Source organism: Myxocyprinus asiaticus, chromosome 45, assembly GCF_019703515.2.
Source record: "Myxocyprinus asiaticus isolate MX2 ecotype Aquarium Trade chromosome 45, UBuf_Myxa_2, whole genome shotgun sequence".
Taxonomy (NCBI): domain Eukaryota; kingdom Metazoa; phylum Chordata; class Actinopteri; order Cypriniformes; family Catostomidae; genus Myxocyprinus; species Myxocyprinus asiaticus.
This window is the reverse complement of record NC_059388.1, coordinates 2,259,076-2,282,812: the sequence shown is the minus strand read 5'-3', so window position 1 is coordinate 2,282,812 and position 23,737 is coordinate 2,259,076. Positions and strand designations below refer to the sequence as shown.

The following is a 23,737-nucleotide window of genomic DNA, read 5'->3' as shown; positions in this document are numbered from 1 at the left end:
TTGTCTGACCGAGGAAACTGAACAGCTTTATATCGGCTGGAATTTGTTTGTGAAGGAACACACCTTTGAGACAGTTCTGTGAATGAGTCTACACATTCTTTGTGTTTATTCTGCCTATTGGCTGGGGTTTGTTTTACAAAATATTTGATGTTGTGTAATTTTGCCTTACAAATTTGTGAGGCAGAATTGAGCAATTCGATGGCAAAGTTGTCGTGGGGGCTCTCGTAGGCGTACATGGACTCTTTGAGTTTAAAGGGATTGACGGCAGTTGGCGCTTTCGTGCGTGGGATTAATGCGCACATTTTTATTTTTTATTTTTGTTTTGTTCAGGGGGAAGTTCAGGGTTTTATTGTTGCATTGATGTTGAAATGTGGTCTTCATAATTTTGTTTTTGGCACACAATTTACTTTTTCTATTATATCAGAATGTCAAATGTTAATATGAGAGTACTATCTCTCTCCACATGGAATGTGAATGGGTTGGGGTACCCCATAAAAAGAAGGAAGATTATTTATTTTCTTAAACGTAAGAAATATGATATAGTGTTTCTTCAAGAAACACATCTTTCCCCGCAGGAAGCTGAAACATTTGGGAAGATACAGGGTGGACATGTTTTCTTTAGTGTTGGCTCAAGTAAGAGCAAGGGAGTCATTATATTGGTAAATAAACATTTACAATTCAAATTTCTCAAACAGTTTAATGATACAGTAGGATGAGTCATTATTGTTTTAGCAGAAATTCAGGGGCAAAGTCTGATTTTGGCTAATATTTACGCACCTAACGCTGATGATCAGGGCTTTTTTATAGATCTTGAAGGGATGTTGCAAGCCGCTGGCACCCCTCATGATATAATTTTGGGAGGAGACTTTAATCTTTTGATGGACTCAGTCCTTGATCATAGTGAAGCAAAAGTGTGTAAGCCCCCTAGAGCAACATTGACGCTTCACAGGATGTGTAAAAATCTCGGTCTCACAGATATTTGGAGACTTTTTAACCCATCTGGTAGAGACTATACATTTTTTTCATCAGTCCATAAGACTTATTCTAGAATAGATTTTTTTTTATATCCAAATCCCTCATTTCATCTGTTGTTGATTGCTCAATTGGAAATATTTTTGTCTCAGATCATGCCCTGGTGAGTTTAGAGGTGTTGCCACATACGGAGAAAAAGAAATCATATAGCTGGCGCCTTAATGTATCCCTTTTGCAAAATCCTGATTTCCAGCAAATGTTAAAGACTGAAATCAGTGTTTATATGGAGACCAACTGGTCCTCGGTATCCTCTGTGAGCATGGCTTGGGAGGCACTTAAAGCGGTTCTTAGAGGTCAGATCATACAGTATGCCTCATTCACCAAAAAATCCAAAGCACGAGAACTCGTGGAGTAGGAAGGAAATTTTAAAAGTGCAGAGGCAGAGCTAAAGCGCCGTATGTCATCTGATGGCCTCAGAGAATTGACCCGATTGAAATATAGATATAATACTATTTTGTCGCAGAAAGTGGAGTTTTGGTTATTCAGGGCAAGACAGTCATACTTTGAGTCGGGGGACAAAGCAGGAAAGCTTTTGTCTAGATATATAAAGCAGAGAGAGTCTTTTTTTAACCATTCCCTCAGTGAAATCTGCTGGTGGTGAAATTTTTACCTCAGCCATTGAGATTAATAATGCCTTTAAAGAATTCTATCTTGATCTTTATAGTTCCACGTCTTCGTCTACTGATGAAGACATTAGAAACTTTGTGGAACAATTAGGTCTTCCTAAACTGAAGACTGAGCAAAAAAACGCTCTTGATTCTGAGATAACCTTGGAGGAGCTTGACGAGGTAATTAAGTCCCTACCTACTGGCAAGGCTCCGGGGCCAGATGGTTTTGCAGCAGAATTTTTTAGATCCTATGCTACAGAACTGGCTCCACTTTTGTTAGAAGTTTATACTGAATCATTAAAGAATGGAAAGCTTCCCCCAACCATGACACAAGCCCGGATCAGTCTGATTCTTAAAAAGGACAAAGATCCAAGCGAGTGTAAAAGTTACCATCCAATCTCCCTGATCCAACTAGATGTAAAAATGTTGTAAAAAATTTTGGCCAACCGATTAAGTAAAGTTATGACATCTCTTACACATATAGATCAGGTGGGGTTTATTCGGGGCCGCAGCTCTTCTGATAACATTAGACGTCTCATCAATATCATGTGGTCAGTAGCGAATGATCAGTCTCCGGTCTCTGCCATCTCACTTGACGGCGAAAAAGCTTTTGATATGGTAGAATGGGATTATCTTTTTAAGATTTTGGAGATGTATGGGTTCGGGAGTACATTTATTGGTTGGATTAAGTTACTTAATATACACCCGGTAGCAGCGATACAAACAAATGGATTAATTTCAGATTATTTTACTCTGAATAGGGGCACTCAGCAGGGTTGTCCTTTTTCCCCATTATTGTTCTGTCTTGCCCTGGAACCATTAGCGGCCGTGATAAGAAAGGAGGATGATTTTCCAGGGGTGATTGCGGGAGGTGTGGCGCATAAGCTTCTGCTTTACGCAGATGATATTTTATTATTCCACTACATTTATGCCTTGCCTCCACAGAATTATTAATTCCTTTTCCAAGTTCTCAGGATACAAAGTCAGTTGGTCTAAATCCAAAGCTTTGGCTTTGAGAGCGTACTGTCCAGTAACAGCCTTCCAGCCTTCCAGTGGCCCAAACGGGGCATTAAGTATTTGGGAATTTTATTCCCAGCAAATTTGTCTGATTTAGTCAGAGTTAATTTTGATCCCTTAATAAAAAGGTTTTCGAATTATGTGGACAGGTGGGTTTCATTACACTTATCGATGATTGGGAAGGTTAATGTAATTAAAATGAATTGTATTCCAAAATTCAACTACCTGTTACAATCTCTCCCTATAGATGTCCCCCTCTCTTATTTCAAGCAATTTGATAGCATAGCGAAGTCCTTCATTTGGAATGGTAAGCATGCCAGATTAAACTTCAATAAGTTACATAGGCCAATTGACAAAGGTGGGTTAGGCCTACACAAGATTTTGTTTTATTATTATGCATTCGGTCTCAGACATTTGGCTCATTGGTCGCTTCCACCTGAGAGAGCCCCTCCCTGGTTTTGTATTGAAAAGGAAGCTCTTGCCCCTATCTCGCCTCTGCATAGCCTTTCGATCAAATTAATCGGATAAGTAAAGTCACACCCCGTTATTTTGCATTTACACTCGATATGGACAAAAGTGTCCAGAGTGTTTAATTCCTATATTTATTTAAACGTAGCCTCGAGCATATGGCAGAACCCTAAACTATGCATTAATAAGTCCCCTTTCTGTTGGTCAGATTGGATTGTGAGGGGGGTTAATACACTCAGTGACATATATGAGAGTGGAGTATTGAGACCTTTTGAAAATTTGGTTCAAACTTTTGGGAGTCCTAGATCTCAATTTTATAAGTATTTACAGCTGCGCCACTTAATCTGCACTGTTTTTGGGAGTGGCATGCACCCCCCTAGAGCAGCAGATACTCTGGGAGTGGTGATTACTGCTTTTGGAAAAGGTCATGAGGCATCAGTGTATTACTCCCTGTTAATTCAGAGTCTGGGGGACAGAGCTTTAAATTCCCTCAAAAGATTATGGGAGGAAGATTTAAATTTGTTTTTGGAGGAGGGAGTGTGGGCTAGGATTCTTAAAAAATTTCAAGTCTGCATCTAGAGATGCAAGGGTGCGCCTTATGCAATTTAAGATTCTACATAGATTTTATTGGACCCCTTCTAAATTGTATAGGCTTGGTCTTAAGGACACACCCACCTGCTGGCGATGCCATTTAGAAGATGGAGACACCACCCATGTTTTTTGGGGGTGTCTTAAGATACAGGAGTTCTGGTTGAGGGTCCAGAATTTTATGGCCGACGTATTGGGTAATCGAATCTCCTATTGCCCCAGGCTCTGTATTTTGGGTGACGGGGCGGCGGTCATTGATGTAGGAGATAAGTACATGAAGAATTGGATCCTGGCCGGTGTTATGGTGGGCAGACAGGTTATCCTTAGAGGATGGAAGTCAGCTGGAGCCCCATCGTTTCGAGAGTGGTGCAAGGAGATGGGCAGGGTGGCAGCTTTCGAGGAGGTGTCGTGTAGAAGACTGGGGATCTGGGATTCATTTGATGGGAAATGGGGCAGTTATTTGACATTTTTGGGGGACTCTCATGGAGGGACTGTGGAGAGAGTGGCATAGTTTGAGATGTGTATGATTATTATATATTTTTTATTTTATTTTATTATAATTTTTCTGTGTGTTTGTACTTATGTGAGACCACGAGGATGTTCGTAGGGGGTCAGGTGTGGTTGTTGATTGGGGAGGGGGTAGTAGTGGGAGTTAAATGTTGATTCATTGTATATATGTTTTGTTTTTCTTTGTCATTTCTATGACTCAAATAAAAATGTTAATCTTAAAAAGCCAGTTTATGGATAAATAAAAATGGTAAAATATTTCATTGCAATATAATCTTTAGATCTACATAGTTTTTTCAATAAATAATTATATTCAATTATAGCAAACATTTTAAATTATTCAGTTAGCAAAAAATTTAAAATTACAATTAAAAATTGAGATAGATAGATAGATAGATAGATAGATAGATTGATTGATTCCCTGAATGGTGATTCATGAGACTGTCACCACATTTAGACAACATTATGCCAAGATATCGAAGATGCTAAATTGCGAACATATTTTTAAATATCAAATGGTGTTGCCATGGCGATTCACTAAATTAATGGCAAAAATAGGCAAACAGGAAATGTCTCATATGTTCTGCATGTATTGTGTGATTTAGATCAAAATTGAGTTTTTTTTTTGGGGGGGGGGGGGGCTAATCACATGGACATGGCTATTGTGGTTCACGGTCATAGTGCCACCAACTGGCAGCAGGAAGTGTGGCACTTACAACAGACTTTGAAAAAGTTATCTTACATTTACCCAAATTGCTTAAATTGTTTAGACACTGCTGATGGGAAATTTTGAAGGGATGCTTGATAGCTTTAATAGTGCTGTCATGGCAATGGATTAAATTACATGAAGTTGTAGTCAAACTGGAATGGTGGCATATATCTATTACACATTGTATGTTTAGGGTCCAAGTTTACAATATAGCTGCAAGTAGCGATACCAGGGTCAAGCCAATTATCGGCACCATGAGCAGCAAAAGAAGCTTTGTGACATGTTTTGAGTCCGATGAACAGTATATGAGGAGTTAGAAAAAGTAAACTTTCAATCATAAAAAAACAGATTTATTTTAAAATTAACAAAAAATAGCTAGTTCTTGGAATTTTTGTCCAGTATGTGGCGCTGTTCTGAAACTGCTCAGGTAGTATCTGGGCACGATGGTTATCATGCAGGAAAGCATTCAAGAGTTATAAGCCAAAATAAAAAAAATATCTATCTCCTGACCAGTAGGGAGCTTTTCGCCAAAACGCTGCAGGTAATCTCAGGGCCTAATGGTGATGACACGTACCAAGTTTCATCCCAATCCCTCAAAGTATTGCGGAGATACAGCCTCAAGTTCAATTTTGCATGTTTTTCATTGAATTCGTTGAAGCGCCATTCGAAAACGGTATGGTTTTATCGTGAGTGCCTCTAGATGATGCAGGCCAATTTGCGTGCAAATCGGACAAACGGCCTAGGACGAGTTCGAAAATGTAGGTTTTTCAGAAATTTCAAAATGGCGGAAACATTTTCATGACGGAAAATGACGAATTGCTATCATGAATAGGGTGCAATCAAATTGTCTTGAGCCAAGGAATCAGAGGAAAAAATAATTTCATTTCTAGGACTCACGGTTTAAAAGTTATTAACATAAATGTGAGTGCAAATTTGGGCAGTTGGTGGCGCTAGAGGGTTTGAGGTAGAGATGGCAAATTTGCTGTGGTAACACATCAGACTGTCCTCTGTGTGTGTGCCAAATTTCATAACTTTCCCGTAAGCGGTTCTATGGGCTGCCATAGACTTGAGCGGAAGAAGAAGAAGAAAACTAACAAAAACAATAGGGGTCTGCCATTTTGAATTTAGACATAAAATGCCGTATTGTACGAACGACTTGGCGTATCGTTACGAAACTTGGTATGTGTCTTTGGCACCATGCTCTGAAGGGACTCAAAGTTAGGACTTGAGGCTGTATCTCTGCAACGCTTTGAGGGATTGGGACGAAACTTGGTACGTGTCATCACCATTAGGCCCTGAGGTTACCTGTAGCGTTTTGGCTCACTGCCCCCTACTGGTCAGGAGATAGAAAAATGGGTATTTTGGCTTATAACTCTTGAACGCTTTCCTGCATGATAACCATCATGCCCAGATACTACCTGAGCAGTTTCAGAACAGCGCCACATGCTGGACAAAAATTCTAAGAAGTAGCTATTTTTAGTTATTTTTAAAATAAATGGGTTTTTTATGATTGAAAGTTTACGTTTTCTAACTCATTGTTCATCGGACTCTAACCAAAAACATGTCACAAAGCTTCTTTCACTGCTCATGGTGCCGATAACTGTCTTGACCCCGGTATCGCTGCTTGCAGCTATATATTATTATTGTTATTATTATTATTATTATTCCGCTCTTTAGTCTATGGCAGCCCATAGAACCGCTTGCGGGAAAGTTATGAAATTTGGCACACAGATAGAGGACAGTCTGATGTGGTACCACAGCAAATTTGGCGTCTCTACCTAAAAGCCTCTAACTGCCCAAATTTGCAGTCACGTTTACATTAATAACTTTTTAACCGTGAGTCCTAGAAACAAAATTATTTTTTCCTTTGATTCCTTGGCTCAAGACGACTCGTCCTAGGCCGTTTGTCCAATTTGCACGAAAATGAGCCTGCATCATCTAGAGGCAATCACGACAAAAAGTTATTCACAAAATTTTGATAAACCATACCATTTTCGAATGCCGCTTCAATGAATTCGACGAAGAGCACGCCAAAATGGACATGAGGGTATATCACCGTAACGCTTTAGCCAATCTTATTATTTGTCATAGGTACATCTACTTATTCATGCGATTATCTAATCAGCCAATCGTGTGGCAGCAGTGCATAAAATCATGTAGATACGGGTCAGGAGCTTTAGTTAATGTTCACATCAACCATCAGAATGGGGGAAAAAATGTGATCTCAGTGATTTGGACCGTGGCATGTTTGTTGGTGCTAGATGGGCTGGTTTGAGTATTTCTGTAACTGCTGATCTCCTGGGATTTTCACACACAACAGTCTCTAGAATTTACTCAGAATGGTGCCAAAAACAAATAACATCCATTGAGCGGCAGTTCTGTAGATGGAAACGCCTTGTTGATGAGAGAGGTCAACAGAGAATTTCCAGACTGGTTCGAACTGACAAAGTCGACGGTAACTCAGATAACCACTCTGTACAATTGTGGTGAGAAGAATAGCATCTCAGAATGCTAATGCTATTCTGAGATGCGGGTTGGTGCTGTTTTGGCGGCAACGAGGGGGACCTACACAATATTAGGCAGGTGGTTTTAATGTTGTGGCTGATCGGTGTGTGTGTGTGTGTGTGTGTGTGTGTGTATGTATATATATATATACACTATATTGCCAAAAGTATCCGCTCACCCATCCAAATAATTGAATTCAGGTGTTCCAATCACTTCCATGGCCACAGGTGTATAAAATGAAGCACCTAGGCATGCAGACTGCTTCTACAAACATTTGTGAAAGAATGGGCCGCTCTCAGGAGCTCAGTGAATTCCAGCGTGGTACTGTGATAGGATGCCACCTGTTCAACAAGTCCAGTCGTGAAATTTCCTCGCTACTAAATATTCCACAGTCAACTGTCAGTGATTGGGAATGACAGCAACTCAGCCACGAAGTGGTAGGCCACGTAAAATGACAGAGTGGGGTCAGCGGATGCTGAGGCGCATAGTGCGCAGAGGTCGCCTACTTTCTGCAGAGTCAATCGCTACAGACCTCCAAAGTTCATGTGGCCTTCAGATTAGCTCAAGAACAGTGCGTAGAGAGCTTCATGGAATGGGTTTCCATGGCCGAGCAGCTGCATCCAAGCCATACATCACCAAGTGCAATGCAAAGCGTCGGATGCAGTGGTGTAAAGCATGCCGCCACTGGACTCTAGAGCAGTGGAGACGTGTTCTCTGGAGTGACGAATCACGCTTCTCCATCTGGCAATCTGATGGACGAGTCTGGGTTTGGTGGTTGCCAGGAGAACGGTACTTGTCTGACTGCATTGTGCCAACTGTGAAGTTTGGTGGAGGGGGATTATGGTGTGGGGTTGTTTTTCAGGAGCTGGGCTTGGCCCCTTAGTTCCAGTGAAAGGAACTCTGAATGCTTCAGCATACCAAGAGATTTTGGACAATTCCATGCTCCCAACTTTGTGGGAACAGTTTGGGGATGGCCCCTTCCTGTTCCAACATGACTGTGCACCAGTGCACAAAGCAAGGTCCATAAAGACATGGATGAGCGAGTTTGGTGTGGAAGAACTTGACTGGCCTGCACAGAGTCCTGACCTCAACCTGATAGAGCACCTTTGGGATGAATTAGAGCGAAGACTGCGAGCCAGGCCTTCTCGTCCAACATCAGTGTCTGACCTCACAAATGCGCTTCTGGAAGAATGGTCAAAAATTCCCATAAACACACTCCTAAACCTTGTGGAAAGCCTTCCCAGAAGAGTTGAAGCTGTTATAGCTGCAAAGGGTGGGCCGACGTCATATTAAACCCTATGGATTAAGAATGGGATGTCACTTAAGTTCATATGCGTCTAAAGGCAGATGAGCAAATACTTTTGGCAATATAGTGTATATATATATATATATATATATATATATATATATATATATACACACACACTGTATACTGTATGTATATTTAAGCAATATCACACGAGCAAGAGTTTGTTGTTGAGGCACATCAGCACTGCTGTGATTCGGCCACAGACACGAGGCCGCAGGCCGAGTGCTGTAGGTAATCACAGCAGTGCTGATTTAGGGACATATCGCACGATTGCGAGTGTGATATTCCTTATATAAATTTTTAAAAAATCAGTAAAATCTGAGTACAGTTATAAAGACGCATTTGTGCATGGAACTACTTTATTACGTGGCGGATCAGAATCTGCCGTTGCTGTTTAAAAAACCAAATGATGCGTCCCAGCCTCCGTTAGTAATTCAAAAATTTCAATTCAGAAATAGTATCATGGCTTGTGCTGTTTCTAAAAAGTTATTGGATAAACAAGGATGGATGGATGGATGTGTGTGTGTGTGAGAGAGAGAGAGAGAGACGGAGCATGTGTGATGCTGTCAGCTTTCTGAAGATCAGCTTTCTCAGTGGAAAAGTAGCCGACCAAGTGGGGGTATTTCTCCCTATTTCACGGTTGCTGGTGCGCAAGAGTCTTTCACTATAGAAACCGCAGTGTCCTCCGCCATTTTAAACAGTGTGTCCACTCCAATGTGGAAAGTCTGATATGAGGTAAGCACCTTCAGCTTGTGTAATTAACCAGTCTGTTGTGTCTCTCAGCTGTGATGAGCCGTAATGCTGAAGTTGTTTGTTTAAAGCTGTTTAAAGCTATTTCCTAGCTTTAGTAGTGTAGTAATACAAGCGATCACGGAGTGCTGTATGTAAACCTGGCTGACCCGGATTCACTTCACGTCACCTAACTGGCTCATATTACACATAAAAATGATCTTTTGCCACCACCTGCTGGATAACATATATAATGTCAAAAAAATACATCTAAAAAAAGGCAAACAGTATCTCTTAACACATCTGCACTGCTCTTTCACTTTAGTTTAGAACGGCATGAACACAAGCGTAGTGATACACACAGTGAAGTGTCCGAATGCTGATCACACACACACACACACACACACACACACACACACACACACACATCCTTGTTTCCACAATAATATGTTAGAAACAGCTCAAGCTGTGATACCAGTAGTTCTAAAGTGATGTTTTTGAGAGGCTTGGACGCATCATTTGGTTTGAACCAGCAACGACAGATTCTGATCCGTTGCGTAAGAAAGTAGTTCCATGCACAAATGCGCTTTTTGTGACCGTACTCACAGTACGTACTCACGTTTTTACGTTTTTCCTATTTTTTTTAAAAATGTACTTCTTCATTGAACTGTTGTATATAAGCAATATCACACTCGCAATCATGCTATGCTGATGTAGGACCATTTCGCACTCTTGCTTTTGTGATATTGCTTATATTAGAGCTGTCGGAATTAACACGTTAATAAAAAGTTTAACGCTTTATTAACACATTTACCATTAATACATTATAAACCAGCATAAACACTTGTTGGGAGGGCGGAACCTTTGAATTGTGTCCGCATGGAGTCATAACTCTGACACACACTCCAACAGCGCTTCCCTGTCAGTGATAAAATAATGCGACCTCTTAGTGCTATTATTTGATGTACAAAACAAGCCCAGATAGGACTTGTGATAGAAATCAAGTATTTTCAGCGCATTTTAATTAACATTGAAGCACGCCAAGTCTTAACTATCACTCAGAGTTAAATGCGGCGTTCTATTCTGGTGTTGACACTCTGACGTGAACCATGAATGCGGCTTCATGACTGCTGTAACAAAGTGGATAGTCATAGTCTACCGGCAGATTAATATTGTGGAAGATGAGAGTTTAAGAGATTTAATGCCCATTGCAATGAATACTAAACCTATGGGGACTAAAGCTATCTTTAGACAGCAAAGGTGGCACAGAAGCGGCATCTGAAGTGGCAATTATTTGTATTTCAAATGCATACATCATTTTATGAGATAAATATTTTAAATGTAAAATTATGAATATAGAAATATGAAATGAATTAAAATATAAATGAATACTCAACTAATGGGGACTAATTCTTTCAATAAGTCAACCTCCCAATTAGAAAATTTTAATAAAGACAGAAATATCACCTATTCAAGTAACATTAAACATTTCCCAAACAAAGCCTTCCACAATATAAAGCACTGTATTGTTACATATTGTTTTCTTTTCTTTTTAAGATGGAAATAAATGCATTTTTACTGGAAAATAAGTATATATGGTGTCAAATGTCTGCATTTTCAAAATCTGTGATTAATTGCTATTAACTACAAAAAATAGCAATTAATCATGATTTTAAAAATTATCAACTGACAGCCCTAATATATATGATTTTTTTTAGTACATTTTAATGATGGCCTTGTTTTAAGAGCAGTGTTGAGTAAGTTACTCAAAAAGTAATCCATTACAGATAACTATTTACTTCTCTGAAATGTAATCAGAATACTTTACTGATTACTTAAATCAAATTAGTAATTACTTTTATTACTTTCTAAAACACATTTTTAGCTAATTCAAAATAATATCTATATTATGCCTTTCAGCTTATGCAGTGATGCAAACTGACATACATACGAACAAAATGTATGTTTACATACATTCTACATAAATAACATTATTTGGGGTACACATTTCTAAATAATGTACTTTAAAGAAATTCACTTAATTGAAATACAATAACTGTAATCTGATTGGAAGAATTTAAAATGCAATGCATTACTACTTTTGACTAAAGTAATTAGATTACAGTAACTAACAACTTTGTAATCAGAAAATACACAGAGAGTTAATTAAGGATGTTTCAGCATGTGTAATGTTTTGTTTGTTGTTGTGTGTTTACAGGAATATGAGTTTGTGGTTTTGCCCAATGCCTATATGATCCATATGCCTCATGCGCCCAGCTTTGACATCACCAAGTTTCGCTCAAACAAACAGTATCGTGCTTGTCTGAAGACTCTGAAGGAAGAGTTTCAGCAGAACATGTCTCGCCGCTACGGTTTCGCCGCACTCAAATACATGACAGTGGATAACAACAGTTAGCTGAGCAAATTCTACTACAAACCAATAAAATAATTCCCATGAGTCAATCCAGGAGATCTGGCTAGCCATTACTGGGTGTTGGGTGGACGTGTTGGAAGTAAACTGGGCTTGTGCAGTTCGTGATCATCATTCATTCAGGGATCTGACGAGACATTTATCACTGCTGTTCAGTGCAGAGAAATAAACTACTGACAAGAGGACTTTGATGAACTCATATAAGAGGATGCACAGTTCTTCAAATGGAAACCTCTAGAATAAATCAAGACTGTTATGATTAATGCTCTGAATGACAACACAGATAGATAGATGCACTTCAGACTGAAGCTTTGAATCTGTCTATCTGTCTATGTATCTATCTATCTATCTTCTGCCTCTCTCTCTTTCTCTCTCTCTCTATGTTCAAAGTTTCAGCTTTGTAAACACACAGGCAGTGTTGATGGGTTGTTGTATTGTTGTACAGTAGGTAGCAATGTGTTTCTTCAGCACACATATCAACAGTGTAATAAACAGGGATCTTCACTCACTTGTCTGGCAATAATATCTAACCAGAGGCCAAAGTGAACACTTCATAGACACATTTAAGACACTTTTCTAAGTGTTTCTGACAGACTGTCATTCTTCATTCATCAGAGGGTCGTACCACACTAACACTTTTATGCACATTTATTTTCTTCATTATTTGTGAAAGATAGCATAGTAATTTTTGTTGTTGAGGCACCAGAATGTGTTTGGAGCATGCAGTCACACTACACAGACAACAAATGTGAGACTCTGACACATTTACAAAACATTAACCTGCTGAAGAATGTTGATGCGCTAACAACATCTTGTTCATGTTATTTTGCCATACAGGTAAAATTACTACCTTGACATCACACCTTAGTTGCCGAGACACCTATTAGACTGAAGCAAATACAGTGTCAATCTTTTTCTGAGTATTTATTCTGTTCTGTATACACTAAGTTCGAGTGACAACTCCATTCTACTACCCAATTCCTGAAAAATTCAGATGACAGTGTTAATATCATGAACCAAATGCATTTAAAAAAAAATTGAAGATATTTTAGGTTTAGATTTAGTCCGTGGAAAATACAAGATGAAAAATACACATCATGTCGAATAATGCTTATAACGTTAGACTTAAAAAAGAGAAAATGTATTTTTGCATTTTTTTTAAAAATAATATGCTGCAATCACAGACATTCCTATGCATACGGGATTAGATTTCTTAGAGGTACCCTGAGTTAACCTCATAACCGCAAATAACATACTGTCTTTTGGCTATGTGAGAAAAACACAGATATGTTCAATTCTGATGATTGAAATCACAAAGTTCGTCTGTGAAACACGTTTTTCCTGACATCCTCAGGGACAACTAGTCCTGTCCAAATAGGACTTATACTAATGAAAAATTACATAATTTTTTTTCTTTTTTTTTTTTTAACGATCTTTATATTTAGTCAGTATATTTTTCAAAACCATCCATATGCATTTACATGTGATTGTCCAGATGAAAGCTGCCCACATACACACTAAAAATGCAATTGTCACTCCAAAAGCTTTGCAGAGTATATGCTCATGTGTAATATATCTCAAAAACAGTCACTGTTGAATGTTAGAATGAAATTCATCAGATGTTTTTGAGTTTGTAAATGTTTGTGAATCTGATCTTTTAGAGATGTTTATCAGCTGTTTGTAAACAAATATGATTTTGAAAATAGAATGTGATGTTTTCCGGATGACACACTTTTAGCAACATGTGTGTTTACTATTTAAGTGCTTTTAATAGGCTACAGTCTATGCACTGTATGTGTGTTATAGTATGCCTGATCTCTTCAAAGTTTCTTCATATTATTGATTGGCCATTCTCAATTCATGGCAAACATAGTCAAATACAAAACATCACAGAATTTCCTGGTTACTTTTAATTACTTTTAATTATTAATTAGAGAAAAAGTAATATCCTTTTTTTTTTTTTTTTTTTTTTTTTTTTATACAAGTTACTGTAGAAACATGTAATAACCATGACTGCTGTCACCATTGTTTTCTTAACATAAATTATGGTTTTGATACAATAAACCATGGTTTTACAACAGTAATACTGTATTTTCCATATAGAAACCATGATTTCACTATATATTGTAACTGTGACAGTAACCTTGTTGATTTTGTGGTTGTGACACTTATCAAAAATCCATTGGCAAGGCCACATAAATAAAGAGGGGAAAACCAATTCAAGCTCATTCAAAGTGTATTTACTAGTGGTTGACCGATATGGGTTTTTTAATGGTCGATGCCGATATCCAGAGAGCAGGGTGGCCGATACAATGCCGATATATCGCACAATTTAATATAGTAAATAACATAAAAATAAAATTGCTAAAAATTTATTTTATAAATTCTTATTATGTGTTTCACACACAACTTTTAAAAAAGAATCTAAAAAAAACAAAACAATATATTTTAAATGGTAGATAGCAGTTTCTTCTGATTTCTGTTTTGTCATCAAATTTTAGTAATTTATTTGCACATGAAGAACTTGTTAATATATTAGGAAGAAGGGTTCCATGGTTGCTGGACTACTGTGTGTAATCGCATTTACTCCAAAAATACTGAATCAAACCAATTGTACATACAGTGCATAGTGAATAAGACATTTACTTATCCATTTCCCCATTAAGACCTCCAGGAATAAGGTGGATATGGGATGAACTTCCGCTGGAAGTTATTCTGTAACATTCGTTAATGTAGGCAGCAGTCATTTAGATAAGTGTTTCCCAACCTTTTTTCTGCCACGGCAGCCATACGTACGTTACAACTTAGCCTAGTTGTGGCGTAAATGGGCATTAAGTCACAATCTACGCACTACTAAATATTTGAGCGTTGCACCATTAAACTTAGGTAGGACGTAACCCTATGTATAAACTAAATATTTACAGCAGACTCCGACCAAAAGTAATGGATGGAATAAAAAAGCAGACTCATTTAATGACATCAATGAGCTCATGTTTTGGCCGACAGGCATCAATCTTTCGACATATATGATGATGTTGGCATTTACACTCATTTACATTTACGAGAGAGAAAAAAACTTACTTTTATGTGGCTCTTCATCGTGAAACCGATCAAACGGTGCCGTTTTCAGGATGCGTTGCCCGGTGTCAAGTTTCAACATATACGAAATATATAAGATATTAAAATGAATAAATGACTATTTTTCCAGCCTGTTGTATTAGTATTTATTTATCACCCCTTATATAGGAACTGTATCTAAAATAAATATTGTTATTTACACAGGGCAAAGATACTATTTATTAAATCTTCTTTTATTATGTATCGTATTTTAATGGGGATATAATTTATTACTGCTGACAGTTACGTGAGCAAACAAGGTTTGAACATCAACCATAGCAAGATAAAATTGAAGCTGATGGCTTTTTAACACTTCTGTGTACAAATCTGAAGGCTGCTTATTGGATAAATATGGGTAAACGTCATATTATGCGACTACGCATTACTTTACGGAGAGCTTATGACCTACTAGTTAAGTCTTGCCTTAAGAACAGGTGGTGCAACCAAATTAAGCACTGACTTAGGGCTACTAGTTAAGTTTGTAACTTTGTGTGAACTTTATGTCCCAAACTTCCGTGAGAACTTACGCACAACTGGTGCAACCCTGCCCTGGTGTCATATGACATTTGAAGAGAGTCATTGTCTATTTATCAGGATTCAGTGAAAGAGGCTAGGAAACAATATTTTTCTGATTTGATTAACAAAAACTGTCACAAGCCTCGAGTTTTATTTATTACTATTAACTCTGTGATCAATCCGACTAATATTTCATGCACTGATGTGTCTTTTGATACCTGTGAAAATTTTCTTAATTTTTTTGTAAATAAGAGTGTTGATATTAGATCACATATTGTGCATTTTACTTATGACCCATCGGGGCCTTTTATATGTCCTGCTGTTTTTAATCAATTTGAACAGGTTTCTATCCTTTTTCTGGCCCAATAAAGCTTACTAATTGTCCTTATGATGTGATACCATCTAGGCTTTTCAATGAGGTTTTTGACATTATTGGGCCTAGTATCCTGGCTATAATTAATAGTGGTTAAGAGAGACTTTCTCTAGGACCTTAAAAACAGCATTTTGGTCCAAGAAACTGCCATTTCAGGCTTTCCAGTCGGGATTTAAAGCTCACCATAGTACAGAATCAGCTTTGTTAAAAGTACTTAATGACATCTTTTCATTAATTGATTTAGGACACTCTGTGATCCTTATGCTTTTAGACCTTAGTGCAGCATTTGATACTATATAGATCATGGGATCCTTATCTCCTGCCTTGAGGAGGTGGTGGGTATTCAGGGTACTGCTCTTAAATGGTTCAAGTTTTTTTGGCAAATAGAAGTTTTTCGGTCAATATTGGTCAGGTTTTTTCTTCTTCAGCCACTCTTACTAGCGGGGTTCCGCAAGGGTCCATCCTTGGCCCTATCTTGTTTTCACTATAGATGCTGCACTTAGGGTCTATTTTTAATAAGCATGGTATTTCCTTTCACTGCTTTGCAAATGACACGCAAATCTATATGCCCCTGAGAAAAGCTGATAAGAGTGTTCTAGATTCACTTTTGAATTGTTTAAATGACATTAAAGCCTGGATGTCTGTAAATTTTTTAAATCTAAATGAAAGTAAAACAGAGATTGTTTGGTTTGGGGGATCTGATGTCCCTGACTTTTTGAAACTAGGTAAACTGGCCCCTTTTTGTAAACCGGTGGTGAAAAATCTAGGTGTTCTGTTTGACAACTCTCTGAAATCTTACAAACAGATTAACTCAGTTTTCAAATTGAGTTTTTTCATTTACGATTATTGGCAAAGGTGAAGCCTTTTCTTTCTTTTAGTGATTTTGAGAAGGTGATTCATGCCTTTGTCTCAGTAAGGCTAGATTACCTTAACTCTTTATACATTAATTGCAGCCGAGATAATGATGATTGGCTAACACCAGTCTAGAATGCCACTGCTAGGCTTCTGATGGGCACTCATAAGCAAGAGCATATTTCCCCTATTTTAGCTCCTTTGTGTTGGCTGCCAGTCCGATACAGAATCGATTTTAAGATTCTTATATTTGTTTTTAAATCTCTGAATGGGTTAGCACCCTCTTATTTGTCAGAACTCCTGCACATACATAAGCCTTCAAGGTCTCTTAGGTCTTCTGACCAGATGATATTCTATATATACTTTATTTTCTATTCAATTTTTTTATTTATTTTTTTATTCAATTTTTTATTATTATCTATGTCTTGTTACTGTTTTGTATTGTTGTGCACTGAAGCTCCTGTCACCAAGAAAAATTCCTTGTATGTGAAAGCATACTTGGCAATAAAGCTAATTCTCAAATCAAATCAAATCACTTTTATTGTCACACAAACATATACATAAGTGCAATAGTGTGTGAAATTATTGGGTGCAGTTCCGAGCAACATAGTAGTCGTGACAGTGATGAGACATATACCAATTTACAATAAACATCAGATTAACACAACACAATTTAAAATCTAATATACACATAATTACACACAACACAGTATACAAATAATAACATACACTGTACAGTATACAATACACACAATATAGAATACACATTATACAATAAAAAAATAGTATATATAGTATATATAAAATGTACAGTAGGTTGTATTGTACTGTATTGACATTCAGGCTGTCGGTTGATAGTAAGTTGCCAGTGTGTTGTTAAGAAAGAATATAATTTATGACAGTCCGGTGTGAGATAATAAGATTAATAAAGTGCAGTGCTGATGTATTTTGATCGTGAAAGATCAAGAGTTCAAAAGTCTGATTGCTTGGGGGATAAAGCTGTCATGAAGTTGACTGGTGCGAGTCCTGATGCTGCGATACCACCTGCCTGATGGTAGCAGTGGGAACAGCCCATGGCTTGGGTGGCTGGAGTCTCTGATGATCCTCCGAGCTTTTTTCACACACCGCCTGGTATATATGTCCTGGAGGGAGGGAAGCTCACCTACGACGATGTGTCTGGCAGTTCGCACCACCCTTTGCAGGGCTTTGCGGTTGTGGGTGGTGCTATTGCCGTACCAGGCGGAGATGCAGCCAGTCAGGATGCTCTCTACAGTGCTGGTGTAGAACCGTGTGAGGATGTGGCGGTTCATTCCAAACTTCCTCAGCCGTCTCAGAAGAGGCGCTAATGAGCCTTCTTCACAACGGCCTCAGTGTGTCTGCTTGACAGGAAATCCAGGATCCAGCTGCACAGTGAGCTGTTTAAGCCCAGAGTCCGGAGTTTCACATCAAGCTTGGAGGGCACTATTGTGTTGAATGCTGAGCTGTAGCTTACAAACAGCATTCTCACATAAGTGTTCTTTTTTTCCAGGTGGGAGAGAGCAGTGTGTATTACAGATGCAATGGCATCATCATTTGAGTGGTTGTTGCGGTAAGCAAACTGCAATGGGTCTAGTGATGAAGGCAGCACAGAGCAGATGTAATCTCTGATCAGTCTCTCAAAGCATTTGCTGATGATGGGGGTCAGAGCAACAGGACGCTAGTCATTTAAGCAAGTGATTTTGGATTGCTTTGGAACAGGCACAATGGTGGACGTTTTAAAGCATGTGGGGACTACAGACAAAGAGAGGGAAAGGTTGAAAATGTCCGTAAAAACACCAGCCAGTTGGTTCGCACACGCTCTGATGACGTGGCCCGGAATGCCGTCTGGACCCGCGGCTTCACGGATATTCACCCTTCGGAAAGATCGGGTTACATCCACTACAGAGACGGAGAGTGAACTAATCTCTGTAGCTTCGGCCACGAGAGCTCTCTCCATGAGGGCGGTGTTATTTCCCTTGAAACAAGCATAAAAAGTATTTAGCTCATCCGGGAGAGAGGCAGCGGTGTTCACGGCGGAGTTTTTATTCCCTTTAAAGTCCGTGATGATATTAATTCCCTGCCACATGCTTCTAGAGTTGGTGGTGTTGAACTGTCCTTCAATCTTGTTTATGCTTGTTTAAGCTTGTTTATGCACCTCTGCGTTCCCGGAATTAAAAGCGGAGGTCTGTGCATCAAGTGCCACACTAACATCGCTATTAATCCAAGGTTTCTGGTTCGGGTAGATCCGTATTGTTTTGGTCGGAACAACATCCTCTATGCACTTTCTGATGAAACACGTTATGCTATCAGCGTAAAGCTCGATGTTGTCATCAGAGGCGGACCGGTACATCTCCCAGTCCGCGTGATCAAAACAGTCTTGTAGCATAGAGTCTGATTGGTCCGACCAGCACTAGATCGTTCTGAGGGTGGGTGCTTTCAGTTTCTGCCTGTAAGCGGGCAGAAGCAGAACGGAGGAGTGGTCCGATTTGCCAAATGGTGGGTGGGGGAGGGATTTGTAGCCATTCTGGAAGGGAGAGTAGCAGTGGTCCAAAACCCGGTCCCCTCGTGTGTTAAAACTAATGTGTTGGTGGTATTTTGGTGCGACTGATTTGAGATTGGCTTTGTTAAAGTCCCCGGTCACAATGAACGCGGCCTCAGGGTGCACGGTTTCCTGCTTGCTTATAATCCTGTACAGTTCCTTGAGTGCCCGGTCTGTGTCGGCTTGTGGCGGGATGTACACAGCAGTGATAATGACCGCTGTGAATTCCCTCGGTAGCCAGAATGGTCGACACAGAATCAGGAGAGATTCCAGATCAGGAGAGCAGAAAGACTTGATAGAATGTACGTTCCTCTGATCACACCAGGATTTGTTGATCATAAAACATACACCACCACCTCTGCTTTTACCTGAGTGGTCTTTCGCTCTGTCCGCTCGGTGCACGGAGAACCCCGCGGGTTCAATGGCTGAGTCTGGAATCTCCGCAGACATCCAAGTTTCCATAAGGCAGATAATGCAGCAGTCCCTCGTCTCTCATTGGAAAGAGATCCGCACTCTCAGCTCGCAGAGATTGTTGTCCAGAGACTGAACATTTGCCAGTAGAATACTGGGTAGCGGGGGTCGATTTGCGCGATGTCTTACTCTGAGAATGCCGGCTCTGTTTCCCCTTTTCCTTTTGCGTTTCTGCGGCCGGGCTGCCCAGACATAGGGCTCCGCTGGCCTGTTTGTAAACAGCGGGTCGGCATTGAGGAATTTGAAGTCTGGTTTATGGTGTGTAATTGCAGAACCAATGTCCAAAAGTGTTTGTCTGTCGTAGGCAATAAGGTAGACAACATCCAAGACAAAAAACATAAGAATTGTAAACAAAAAACTACAATGTTGTGTTGGAGCTCACAACGCAGCAGCCATACTCGGCGCCATCTTGAGTCCAATGATTCTGATTCTGAAAGGAAGAGTGAAATCTGCATACCATAACACAGGAGCAGGTAAGTTTCTCATTCAGCAGCTCAAATGCTGATTGGCATCCTGATGACCACAAAGCAATAAACTCCCTCTTTGTGGTGCCAAAGTGCATGATACACAAGTTCACTAAATCATGAAGGGGGCCGGCAATTCTAGAAAAACACCCAATGAACTATCTGTAGTAACTACTGATGTCTAAGAACAAGCGTAACTTCTTCACTGTACTGTAAATTTTCCATTTACTTTGATTTCATATATCAGAATCAGAATAAGAATGAGCTTTATTGCCAAGTATGCTTACACATACAAGGAATTTGTCTTGGTGACAGGAGCTTCCAGTGTACAACAATACAAAAACAATACAAAAACAGCAGCAAGACATAGATAATAATAAAAAATAAAAAATAATTATACACATACATACATACACATGGGTAGTGCAAATCTAATACAATCTGTTATGTACAGTGTAAATACAAATCTGTTATGTACAGTGCAAATGTTTTTTTTTTCAGAGGAATGAAATGGCAGAAGAGGTTAGATGTGTTGGATAAATATAAGAAAGACTAAACTGTTTATTGCACATAGTTATTGCTCAATGGGGCAATTTAACTGTTCATGAGATGGATAGCCTGAGGGAAAAAACTGTTCCTGTGCCTGACGGTTCTGGTGCTCAGAGCTCTGAAGCGTCGGCCAGAAGGCAACAGTTCAAAAAGGTAATGGGCAGGGTGAGTGGAGTCCAGAGTGATTTTTCCAGCCTTTTTCCTCACTCTGGAAGTGTATAGTTCTTGAAGGGGGGCAGGGGGCAACCAATAATCCTCTCAGCAGTCCGAACTGTCCTTTGTAGTCTTCTGATGTCTGATTTTGTAGCTGAACCAAACCAGAGAGTTATTGAAGTGCAGAGGACAGACTAAATGACTGCTGAATAGAACTGTGTCAGCAGTGCCTGTGGCAGGTTGAATTTCCTCAGCTGGTGAAGGAAGTACAACCTCTGCTGGCCCTTTTTCACAATGGAGTCAATGTGGGTCTCCCACTTCAGGTCCTGTGAGATGGTAGTGCCCAGGAACCTGAATGACTCCACTGCTGCCACAGTGCTGTATAGAATGGTGAGGGGGGTCATTGTTGGGGTGTTCCTCCTAAAGTTCACAATCATCTCCACCGTTTTGAGTGTGTTCAGCTCAAGGACAGCCAGCTGTTTAACCTCCCTTCTGTATGCAGACTCATCTTCATTTCGGATGAGGCCGATGACAGTGGTGTCATCTGCAAACTTCAGGAGCTTGACAGAGGGGTCCTTGGCGATGCAGTCATTGTTGTAGAGGGAGAAGAGTAGTGGGGAGAGCACACATCCCTGGGGGCACTAGTGCTGATTGTACAGATGCTGGAAGTGAGTTTCCCCTGTCTCACAAGCTGCTGCCTGTCCGTCAGAAAGCTGGTAATCCACTGACAGATAGACATGGGAACAGAGAGTTGGTGTAATTTATTCTGGAGTATAGCTGGGATGATGGTGTTGAAAGCCGCCTTGCATATTTACATTTACATTTATTCATTTGGCAGACGCTTTTATCCAAAGCGACTTACAAAAGAGGAAAACATAAGCGAATTATCTTAAGGAGACATTGGTATGAAAAGTGCTGTATCACAAAGTTTCACTAGCATCAGAATAGTAGTATTCAAAACAGAATAAAGTGCAACAGGAATTTTTTTTTTAATGACTGGTTAAGTGCTCATGGAAAAGATGTGTTTTTAGTCGTTTTTTGAAGACAGAGAGTGAGTCAGCTTCACGGATGGAGTTGGGAAGTTCATTCCACCAACGTGGTATGATGAAGCTGAAAGTCCGGGAAAGTGTTTTGGTGCCTCTTTATGTTGGTACAACAAGGCGACATTCCTTAGCTAACCGCAGGCTTCTAGTGGGCGCGTAGCTCTGCATAAATGATTTTAGGTATTCTGGAGCAGATCCAGTGACTGATCTGTGTGCCAGCATCAGAGCCTTGACTCTGATACTTGCATCAACCGGCAGCCAGTGGAGAGAGACAAAGAGTGGTGTAACATGTGCTCTCTTTGGTTCATTAAAGACCAGACGTGCTTCTGCAAATTTAATCTGTTGTCGATGGTTACCCCTAAATTTCTGACTGATATGGAAGGCATTACTGTAGTTGCACCCAGCTGCACGGTGATTTTGTGTTCAACAGCAGGGTTGGCTGGAAAGACAAGGACAAGACAAGTCTTGGCTGGGTTGAGTTGCAGGTGGTGCTCCTTCATCCAGGCCGAGATGTCTGCCAGGCAGGCAGAAAGTCGAGCTGTCACTGTGGTGTCGTTGGGCTGGAAAGACAAGTAGAGTTGCGTGTCATCAGCGTTGCAGTGGTAAGAGAAGCCATGTGCCTGAGGGTTTGGTGCTGAGAATGTATTGCTGATGGTTATAACCTTATTAGTAAAAAATGTGGTGAAGACATCTGCTGTCAGTGATATGTCTGGTGGTGGAGGGGGAGGGCAGAGAAGTGTGTTGAATGTTCTAAACAAGCTGCGAGTGTCTGTGGTGCTGTTGATCTTGTTCTGGTAATAGGAGGTTTTTGCAGATTTAACATTATCTGAAAAAGTTGCATGCAGAGACTGATATTTACCTAGATCTGCTGGATCTTTAGATTTCCACCATCTCCTCTCAGCTGCCCTGAGGTCAGTCCGATGTTCACGAAGGATGTCAGACAGCCAGGGGCTGGGTGGTGTAGCACGTGCTGGCCTAGAGGAGATAGGACAGATGTTGTCTAGACAGGTTGTTAAAGTAGAGCTTAGTGTGTTTGTGGCAGTGTTTACATTAAGCGTGGTAAATACATTTAGTGTGGGAAGAGAGGTAGAGACAGCAGTGGAAAGGTGTGAGGGTGAAAGAGAATGGAGGTTACGGTGAAAGGAAGCCAAAGGTGGAGACTGTTTTAATGTAAATGGGAGGGTCATGTAGAATTGAACAAAGCAGTGATCAGAGACATGTAAAGGAGTAACAAGAATATTTGAGTTACGTGTAAAAGTTATGTGTAAAAATGAGGTCCAGCTGGTTGCCCGATCTGTGAGTTGCTGTGGTGTGTAGTTTTTCCAAGTCAAATGAGGCCAGGAGAGTATTCAGTTCAGTGGCCTGGGGCTTGTCTTGGTGTATGTTGAAATCACCAAGAACCACAAGTGGCCTACCATCCTCCGGCAAGGAGGACAGCAGGACATCCAACTCCTCAAGAAAGTTTGTCAGCTGACCTGGAGAGAGATAGATGACAACAACATGTATTTTTGTGGGTTGCATTGTAGTAATAGCATGGAATTCAAAACTAGTATTGTTACATAGTGAAGAGTGTGGTGAAAAAGTCCAGTTGTTATGAATGGGCAAACCTGTTCCCCCACCCCTACCGGTGTGTCGAGGGATGTGAGAGAAGGAGAAGTTGTTGGAGAGAGCAGCAGGTGTTGCTGTATCCTCTGGACGTATCCATGTTTCTGTCAGTGCCAGGATGCTGAGGGTGGACT

At 39.9% G+C, this 23,737-nt stretch overlaps 1 protein-coding gene across 2 annotated transcripts in view; it reads left to right on the top strand.

Moving 5' to 3' along the window:
* large1 (LARGE xylosyl- and glucuronyltransferase 1) overlaps positions 1–14,122 on the top strand; it is a 163,857-nt gene extending 149,735 nt beyond the window's left edge. For both annotated transcript variants that reach the window (XM_051688702.1, XM_051688701.1), the window contains exon 15: positions 11,691–14,122. In XM_051688702.1, the coding sequence (XP_051544662.1) occupies positions 11,691–11,888 (198 nt within the window). In that variant the 3' untranslated portion in view covers positions 11,889–14,122. The remainder of the gene's footprint in view (positions 1–11,690) is intronic.
* Positions 14,123–23,737: the final 9,615 nt, after the last annotated feature.